The sequence below is a fragment of the Myotis daubentonii genome, chromosome 10 (assembly GCF_963259705.1).
Source record: "Myotis daubentonii chromosome 10, mMyoDau2.1, whole genome shotgun sequence".
NCBI classification, from domain to species: Eukaryota; Metazoa; Chordata; class Mammalia; order Chiroptera; family Vespertilionidae; genus Myotis; species Myotis daubentonii.
This window is the reverse complement of record NC_081849.1, coordinates 45889474-45899897: the sequence shown is the minus strand read 5'-3', so window position 1 is coordinate 45899897 and position 10424 is coordinate 45889474. Positions and strand designations below refer to the sequence as shown.

General features: G+C 40.5%; 1 protein-coding gene across 1 annotated transcript; it reads right to left on the bottom strand.

Annotated features, from left to right (window-relative positions):
* Positions 1-313: 313 nt before the first annotated feature.
* Positions 314-9859, bottom strand: CLDN12 (claudin 12). The gene is made up of 3 exons (XM_059712253.1): positions 9776-9859; positions 8135-8220; positions 314-1500 (listed from the first exon to the last, which is right to left on the bottom strand). Exon 3 carries the CDS (start codon positions 1465-1467, stop codon positions 733-735), a length of 735 nt encoding a protein of 244 aa, XP_059568236.1. The 5' UTR covers positions 1468-1500; positions 8135-8220; positions 9776-9859; the 3' UTR covers positions 314-732.
* Positions 9860-10424: the final 565 nt, after the last annotated feature.

Sequence of the window (10424 nt, the reverse complement as noted above, 5' to 3'; positions counted from 1 at the left end):
TTAACTCCAAGAATATAATTTATAGAATCATTAACTCTTAAAATTGTTAAATGTTGTCCATACTAATAGATACTTAAAATGTTTGGCTTATTTTCTCTGATATCACTTAAAATATATATATTTTTAAACATTGGCATGAGGTAGAAGGTAAGGAACTCACAAAAGAAAGTAATCTTCAAAATACCGAACTCTATCCAATGCAATTAGCCCCAAGAGAGAACTAAGGAAAGTCACAGCCTTAAGCTGGTAGTCTGACTACTGTAAAGATCTTAATTACCATTACCTGAAATAAATTTCTTATATCTGAAATTGCTTTTTTTTTTTTTTTTTTTTTTTTTTTACTGGCTTAAGGTAGTACAGAAACAGGACAAGACACATTCTGAAATATTCGTAAAGATCACATACAACAACTTCTCTTAGCCATCATTTTTCACACTGCCATGTTGCTCTAAATCACCTCAATTGAGACACGGGTCCTTTCCACTTGAATTACTGATCAGATATCAATATAGAGGTTAAAAATCCTCCTAGCATAAGGAGCAAGATAAAAGAACGATTCACATTTAAAGTAGTGTACTTTTCATAAAACTAGCAGCACTTCATTCTACTAGGACATACAAATTTGGTTTCATAGACTGGTCAGAAACAAAGGAAAATATATATTGGTCCAAAACAGCTCCTTGTACAAGGGAAATGTGAGGCTAAAAGTGTTCTTTAACAACCACTTCTCTATTAGGTGTTGTGTGAAACTACTGGAATGTCGATTTCAATGGCAGAGAGGCGGGAGCGTGCTGAATAGGGCTGTGAGTAAGTATGCATACTGGGAGGATGGGAGTACAGTGGTTGCCAGAAAGGAGAAGGCAAAGATTTGCATGCACAATACCAAATAAACAGTAGAAGGGAAGTCATAAACAGGCCCCCAGCACTAGCGATTGTGACATACACTGCATAGTCAAATGTAAAGACCGGCTCGAACTTCCTGTTCAGATGAGTGTTGTAAAAGAAGACCCAGATGGATGGGGAGAGGCTCACAGTACCTGCCAGGAAGAACAGCAGCCCCGCCACCAGGTGGCAGCCTGCACTATTGACCAGACACTTGGCCAGTTTGATGTTGGGCACCGAGGACCTGAAAGCCGTGTTACACATTCCAATCAGGCAGAGCAGCAGGGCACCCATTGCGATCAGGATGCTGAGGGGCAGGGCAAACTGGAGGACCCGCAGGTCCAGCTGGTCAACTGATGAGTACCAAGTAGTGTCGTACATCAGGCAGTCACTGCTCCCGTCGTATCGGGCACACTTCACCCACAGGCCTGTGTAAACAGTCAGGTTCTTCTCATTTCTGTTGAATGTGATCAGTCGCAATTTTCTCCAGTTGGGAAGCAGAGTCCCCGCAAAGAGGCCTGCTACTGAGGCGATGCCACACAGGAAGGAGAGCACTGTGGCTGCATGGACGTCCCGACAGCCCATGGCAGGCAGGCTTGCGCAGTACTGCCGGTCAGACTAGGGGGTGACACACAGAGGACAAATCATGAGGGGATAACAAGACCAGAGTGGAAAAGGTGGGGCTGATTGGCAACATAACTAATGATGTCACAGAGAAGAGGAAATTTTGTCCCTGTAGCCTCTATATGTACAATAAAGTTGTTTATAAATACATGTACGTGAGACCTCAGAGCATAGGTGCACACACACACACTGGGTCATGTAGCAACTAAAGTCTTTAGACATGACTATTTTCTTCATAGCGAATCACAGGAACAAACAAATTAATTTCAAATTCTCTTAACATCACATCTGAAATTCTCTTGGTTGTCAATAATCATTCAACATACATATTTTAAGTATTTTCACGTTCCAGGCACACAAATATATAGGGTCAGGCATTCAATAACCATCGCCTACAAACACCACAGTGATTCAGTCTCAAATGCTCAGGCAAATGTAAAATGAGACTAGCGCCCAGCAGTGGTGAAGGTGCCTCCTAAAAGTTAAAGGTGTAGGGAAAGAAGCACTACAGGACCGCAGAGTGGGTGAGGGCAGATGCGGAGGCGGACTGCTTGGGTTCTCATCCCCACCGCCTCACTTACTTGCCGAGTGACCTTGGGTCAGCTACAAACTTCTCTGTGCCTCATGTTTCTCATTGTAAAATGTGAAGAATAACAGTGCCTATCCTACAGAATTGTTCTAAGTATTTAATGAGTTAATATAATATTAAGTGGTTAAAACAGGTCTGGCACATTCTAAGTGTGAGGCAAATGTTAATTACTTCTCAGTGACCAGCTCAATGCTTGGCATACTGGAGCAGTTCAAAAAACACTTGTTGAATAAATGGTAAAGAAGAAAAAGCAAACATCTTATTCTTTTATACTAGGCACACCAGAAAATTACAAAACGTAAATGGATTCTTCTGAATGAGTTAGTTCAATAAAAAGACAAGAAAAGGGTCCCTCGCCAAAACCGGTTTGGCTCAGTGGATAGAGCATCGGCCTGCGGACTGAAGGGTCCCAGGTTCGATTCCGGTCAAGGGCATGTACCTGGGTTGCGGGCACATCCCCAGTGGGAGATATGCAGGAGGCGGCTGATCGATGTTTCTCTCTCATCGATGTTTCTAACTCTCTATCTCTCTCCCTTCCTCTCTGTAAAAAATCAATAAAATATATTTTTTTAAAAAAAGGGTCCCTGAAATTATTTTGCTTAGCTTTTCAAAATGACTTGCATGCTTTGCAGATTATTATACTACCGGTTATTGGTTTTTATATTAATATACTACTACTGGTTATTATACTATTACTGCTCACATAAGATGAATGCTCAGATTTCTTAAGTAATGATAACCTATCTCTATTAATGCTACTATAAGAAAAGGAAGAAAATTAAGCTGTGTTCTTTTCCTGTATTTGACAAACTATAAAAACCAGTATTTATTCAGCTTCAATTTTCTGAAAAGTTTGAATCTCACTCTCCAAACACCACTCAAATATATTCTCTTCTACCATGTCCCCGAACAGGCAATAGAACAGACTACTTTAATAAGGCAGCACATTTACTTCTTTTAGTCAGATCATGACGAAGCGAAAAGGTTGAGAATATTCTTATACAGTATACAGTCCAGGTTTAGAGGATCCAACATCCTTTTCAGAGTCAAATCTGATCTGCTGAGATGATGAAGTAACATTTCAGGAGTTCAGGGGTCAGAAAGAAGAGCATGACCAAAGTGCTATGAAATTGGGTTAAGACTTGACTAAATGTGTTCAAATGGAAGGCCCAATGCTTTGTAGAAAACAAGGTATATTTAATCTAATCATGTAATCTAGGAATAATTTTAGTAGCAGAAAATATAGGTGTGTACATATACCTATACCCACATTGAAGTATACAATATAAATCAGAGTTTAAGCACTAGTGATCATTTTTTACAGTTCTCAAGTTAATTAGTTCTAAGTTTCTCCATTAATATTAGTTTACTACTTGTTTATCATGTTGCTTTCTGTCAATATTACCAGAAGTAGCAATTGTTTAAGAAAATGCTATGGATGGATCAAAACTATTAAAGCAGCGGTTCTCAACCTGTGGGTCGCAACCCCTTTGGGGGTCGAACGACCCTTTCACAGGGGTCGCCTAAATACATCCTGCATATCAGATATTTACATTATGATTCATAACAGTAGTAAAATTACAGCTATGAAGTAGCAACGAAAATAATTTTATGGTTGGGGGTCACCACAACATGAGGAACTGTATTAAAGGGTTGCAGCATTAGGAAGGTTGAGAACCACTGTATTAAAGGAATAGTCCTTATTTTTTTCATGCAAACTTGGGGGAAAAACTGTCTTGACTAAATTTAGCAAACAACCACCTTGGTTCAGCAATGGAAATTCTGTTGCAGGTTTGAGAATATTTATACTGGAAAAGGTGACTAATGAAACCAGGGGTCCTTATGTCTTTGATTAAATTTAGGTGTAAATCCTACCTCTAGAAACCATTTCTCTCATATATATTTATTTATTCACCCCTCAGAGACCTAGCCTTTTCACAGGGCCCGGAACGCCAGCAGACTAAAGGTAACATCTTGCCCTAAGTTATACTGCAGCTCCTGAGTCCTAAGGTGGAACGACCCCTCGGCTTCTTTCCTAAGAACCAGATAAAAGGACACCAGTACAAACCTCAGAACTGTCCTCAAGACCTCATGAAGTGATTTATTACCCTTAGCTCACTTCCAATCAGTCAGCTCCCCACACAATCCCGAACCTCCTAACTCATGGTGTCTTGTGATTTTGCCCTATATAATCTGTAAACTACATGCCATTGGGGAGTTCGAGCCTTTGAGCGTTAAATTCCCATTCTCCTGGGCGGCACCATTCATAATAAAACAGCCAGTATTTCTCCACTACAATTCTTGGTGTCAAATGTTTGGGTCTGCTAGCACCAGGTGGACAAATATTTCTTTCCCGTTCAATAACACTAATGTCAAGCTCCAGAATTCAGCTTCCTGTTGACTTTTGCTCATTCACATGTCTCCCCCACACACTGTAAGCAGCTTGCACCGTGCCTGGCACACAAATCATTCGAGGAATCATTGAAGAAAAGAGTACTGGGCCCTGTTCCAAGACCATAGTACCCACAAAGGGAGGCTATCAATAATGCAGAATGAACAAGGAAATAGCCATTGCAAAGCAATCATTCATTGAATGGGTATTTACTGAGTATCTAGCATATGCAAAACAGAATTAGGCCCTGGAAAAACACTGAGGCCACTAAGATCTGGACAATTACCCCAATATGTTAACAGACTTGAGAGAAAGAATATGCTGTTTCATAAGAACTCAAAATACTGATAGTGAATCAGTTGTATGATCACTACATACTAAGCGCTTATTATTAGGTATTAAGAAAAGTGAACCAATAATGTATAATATGTACGCTTTTATAATAATAAAAGCATAATATGCTAATTAGATTGGACGTCCTTCCAGGCGTCATTCCTTCCAAACAAAGCCACAGTGAGCAGTGAGCAGTGAGCAGTGAGCGGAGGCTACGGCAGAGGCCCCCGCCCGAGGTGGCGGTGGCAGGTGGGCGCTGGGGCCAAGGCCCTTGCGCGAATTTCGTGCTTTGGGCCTTTAGTGTGTTTATAAAAATGTATTATCTAGTGCTGGGAAAAGACTGAGCAATGAAAGACAATGATGATTTGATCAAGTTGTGAAGATGTAAGAAAAAGGATCCCTCTGTTTCTTTCAAAGCTTTAGAACTCCTTCAGATAACCTAGTCAGAGTCCTAACCCAATCACAATTCCTTGCTTTCAGAGGCGGGGTTCAGATACTTGGAGTATCAATGTTAACTGAGATTTCTCCAAACTGCCCTGTACCACTGGTTCCTACAATGCAAATGGAATGAGAAACAAAGTCAGGAAGAACGAGTTTATGATTAATAAATAAATTCCTGTATTTCTTAGTGTACAGACTATCAAATGACACTAATGAACAGAGGTGGGTCAACATTTATTTCAGCATAAAGTGTCAACTGTATCCTGCATCAAATCAATACAAGTGATCTACCAGTCCCCTGAACTTGCTTTTGCTGAAGCATTCTTAGCTAAGATCGTAGATTACCTAAAAGTCTTACGTACAAAGCCAACAAGGATACAGCATTTTTCAGAAGGAAAAAACTATTAACCTCAATTCTTTAGCTGAATTTCAACCTCAGCGCTGGAATTAATGTCCTTGCTCTTTGTACCTTTCTTTGGCCACTTTACCTTTTATGCCATTCTTAACTCCATATACATATGATTTGATGTATATCCCACTAGAGCAGTGGCCGGCAAACTGCGGCTCACGAGCCACATGCAGCTCTTTGGTGCCTTGAGTGTGGCTCTTCCACAAAATACCATGTGAGGGCGCGCACGTACAGTGCGATTGAAACTTCTGAAACTTCGTGGTCCATGCAAAGAAGTTGGTATTTTGTGGAAGAGCCACACTCAAGGGGCCAAAGAGCCGCATGTGGCTCGCGAGCCGCAGTTTGCCAACCACTGCACTAGAGGGATGAAGTAACACTTTATAGGGAGAGTTTGGAGAAGGAATGTGTTTAGTGATTTAAAATGGAAAGATAACGCTGACTCTCGGGTGAAGATTTGTTTGTACTGAGGGTAAAAAGACCTCCACTTTTGTGCTGAGCATCAACTAATTTTGAATCAAGAATAATTTTTTTCAAATGCAAATCTGATCATTTCACTACATTTCTTACCACTCAGTTACTTCCTATTTCACTCAGAATAAAGTTTTTAAATTTTCAAATCCCACCATCTGGTTCCTGCCAAATTTTCAATCTCCTTAAGTGTCACTCTCCCACCTTACACACTATCTTTTTATCGTCTATATAGCGATACTGCTTTTCTTTTCACTTCTCAAATTTTCCACTTTTTAATTTGGCTAAGGTCTTTTCCTCATGCTATTCTTTCTCCTAGAGCTTCCTTAATCTCATCTTATTCTTTGCTTAGTTTCCTAGCCCTCACCCATCCTCCCTCCCTTATCTTTAATCTTCCCCAGGCCCCTGGTCAGATGCTCTGGAAGCACCTTTATACATTTTCTTTAATAAGCAACTGTGCTTATTAATTCCTTGTTCAGTATTTATCTTTCCCAACAGACTGTGAATTCCAGGAGGACAGAGAGTCTTCTGTTTTATTCACTGTGTCCAACACTGGCTCATAGAAGGCGCTCAATTATTGTTACATGAATGAACAAACAAACAAATGAAAGGTCCATATGAGTATGGTCAGGATACAGACAGAAACTATAACTTAGCTCTATTAACAACAATCCCACTCATTCATATCCTGTGTTCTGAAGCCTCCAAGCTGCTTCTAGACTATGTCCCTGCTTTCCACTCTTTATCGGCAAAGTCTCTCTCATTTTTTACAAACAAAAGTTCATTTTCTTCCCCTAGAAACTTCCCAAGAAAAATGAGGCCATTCCCAGGTATTTACATGCAAACTATGCTCCTATAAATATCTAAGTTTGGCAACACTGATTAAGTTACACAGTGGTTTGGGAGTCAGTGAATGATGACTGTGTGTGTTGTTTATGTTTTCCACTTAGTAAGTATGTTACACATTGGATATACCCCTCTTCATTAAGAGTGGTTAATATATCAAATTAATGTTTGCTTATCAAAGCTAAATAATTAATTATATTTGTATTTATATTTTCTTTTTAAAATAGCAATGGGGGGAAAATAAACCTCTTTTTGCCATATGAAAAGCTCTTATTAGGGATTGTGGAAAATATGTAAAGCAAAGAACACACTTTAACAAATCTGAGAAGCACTCATGAGCACTAGCTGGGAGACAGCCGTGAGCTAGGATGGACACACACACACACAGACACACACACACACGTGTGTGTGGGCTTGTTGTTGCCATCTGAGAGGCAGCGTGGCATTGCAGCCCAGGGGATCAAAGATCCAAATACCAATCAAAAGCTACCATTGTCTACACTGGATAAGATATCTATTTCCTTTGAACCTCAAATACTCATCTGAGGTAAAATGTCCCCCAAGGTAGTTGCAAGATCATGAATAGTAAAGCCCTTTGTAAAAATTATGGTCAGCAATTTAAGTTTGTAATGATTATTAGGATTACTTACTTTCTTTAGCTAGAAACATACTTTTCTTCCAAACTATCAGCAAACATTCACAGATTATTGTAGCCATATAACAATAATTGACAGCATTCTCTTTGGAGTACTGACCAAATCAAATAAGAATTGTTTCAAAACAACTACTTTATATTTGTTATTTAACTACCTGTTCCACAATGACTTTCAGAGAAGATGAATAAAATTTGGTACACAATAAAAAGTTATCAAAGACAGCTAAGAGCTCTAGAAATTTAGACCCATCACTACATATTTTTTCAGGGACAAGTCTAAGGAATAGCTATATGAGAACACATATAGCTACATTAATTCTTGATGGTAACAGTTGCAATCTTTTCTACTAATTTGGGTTTTCTTAGAAACTTGTAGTTCCCCCATCATTGCACTCACAAGGGAGGTCTGTCCTATATTTTGATGAACAAGAGAAAAATGCCATTGGATATATGGTAGCAAAAAAGAAGAGAAATATAATCAAAGGAAGTACTTACTCTTTGAGGTACTTGATAGTTCTAAAACAACTTTAATCAATTTAGAATATATGCACATCTGAACAAAGAGTAGAAATGATCTTGGCCTAAAGAAATAGGAAAAATGCCCCAAGTTAATACAGTACCTTTTAAAAACTCAATTGGATTCACATGGAATTAGGAAAAATAATTAGCAATCATCTAAAACCAATGAAATGTTATATCAGAAAAGGAGGGCAGTAAGTTTTTTTTTAAAGGCAGTTTATTCTTAAACACACATATGTAACATACAGAAGAAAAATTCTGCAAAGACAGGAGAAATAAGGATGAAAATCACTTTACTGTCATGGCAATCAATTATCAACATTTGATAAATTTTTAGAGATCATTTTCATAACTATAGTGAAAGAATAAAGAGGGGTGAGGATATACTGTGCAGTTAGTTGTCTGGAAAGTAAAAGAAATTCATTATGCCCCACCTGCGTGGCTCAGTGGCTAAGCACGGACTCATTCCGGGCCAGGGCACAGGCCTGGGTTAAGGGGTTGGGGAGCGTGCAGAAGGCAGTCAATCAATATTTCCCTCGCATCACTGATGTTTCTATCTCTCTCTCTCCCTCTCTGATATAAATAAAAGTAAACAATAAATTGTTTCTTTTATGCCTTTTTAATGGCTACTGACGACAAGACTAGGCAAAGCTGATCTGCATTGTGCTTCCTAAAATCTGCAACCAGAACACTTTTTTTGAGTTTACAGTTCCACCAACGGCTCAACCTGCCGTTGAAATGTTTCCATATATCTTTCTTGAGCTTCAGCAATTTCTTTTGCAAATACTATTTATCGCAATAGGGAGGATGAGAATGAAAACTTGTAAACGCCCGATAACTTCCCGAATTCAGTAAGAGTTTATCACTAGCCCGGTTATGATCATTACATAGAATGTTGTCCCACGTAGTCTGCACAGAAGAGATTTCAATCAGTTAATTTTCTAAATGCATGTTTCTTGAGTTGGTAGCAAGAATAGTTGCTCACCCCGACGTCAAGGGAGATCATTTTACAATAAAAAACACACCCCGGGATCCCTGAGCAATCATTTTAAGTGCGGTCACTACGTCTGGGCTGCGACAGAACGCGGGCTGCAGAGGAAAGCGAACAAGCCTCCAGGGCCCTGCACCCTCCCCACCCCTTTTGCTCCCCCGAGCTGCGCCCGGAGGAACCCCGAGGAACCACGGAGCTGGCAGAAAGAAAAGCGAAGAACAGCTTCCAGAGCCAATGGGGAGCCCGCAGCAGTGACGCCGGCACCGCTCTCAGCACACGCCCATCCCCGCAACAGTGAGTGGGCTGCACCGCGAGCAGGTCGTCGTTACACAACCAGCAGCCGCTGGGAAGTCAAAAATAGCACCTGCAGACGCTCGGGCACCGCCGGGCCAAGCCGCGAGCCCGCGCTGCTCCCGCAAGACACACCGACATCTCCGTACTCCTGGGTACGAAATGCATTTTTAAAGCTCTATCCAATACCTCTCCTCACTCGATTTTCATGCCCACAAATGTGGTCAACATTTTTCAATGTCCCTGATTCCCTGTGAGTTACTCCAATTTTACACAAAACCCTCAACCACATATGCAGAAGACCCAGAAATCGGACCATTCGTCGCCACACCTACCTGGGTCTCACATCCAAGGCATTTCACTCGCCCACACCTAAGAGCCTCGCAAAGAATCTCCCTCTCAGCGTCCCAGGAAGTGCGTTCCCAGCGAGCGCCCCGGAGGCTTCTGGGAGCCTGCTCAGGTTCTCCCTATACCCTCACCAGGAGTGCCCTAGGAGACTACAATTCCCAGAATCCACTGGGCGGCCGGCCGCAGCGACATCCTGAGGCCACCTCCCCCGCCTTCCTCCCACCTACCCTATTCCTCCCACCTTCAGTTCCGCCCAGATTTGGGTTGTAAGTCTTAGAAACATACACAAAAATAAAAAACTTAAAACGAAAAAAACACAACAACTAAAGATAGTTTGAGTTGGATACCCACTATTTCCGACTAAATGTGATTTATCTGTAAGGTTAGCAAAACATCTTTAAATACGTTTTTCCCCTCCAAGTATTTACCAAGGCACGAAGTGGAAAAGAGCTCAAACTCTATAATTTATTTTGAAAATGTTCAAAGGTACAGAGAATTTGAATAGTACAACGAACACTCATTACTTATGTTCTATATTCAACAATTATCAACATTTGACACATTTACCTTTCCATTTATTGTGTGTGATCATTTGAAAGTAGTAGGCATCATGACACTTAATCATTTTTTAATCTA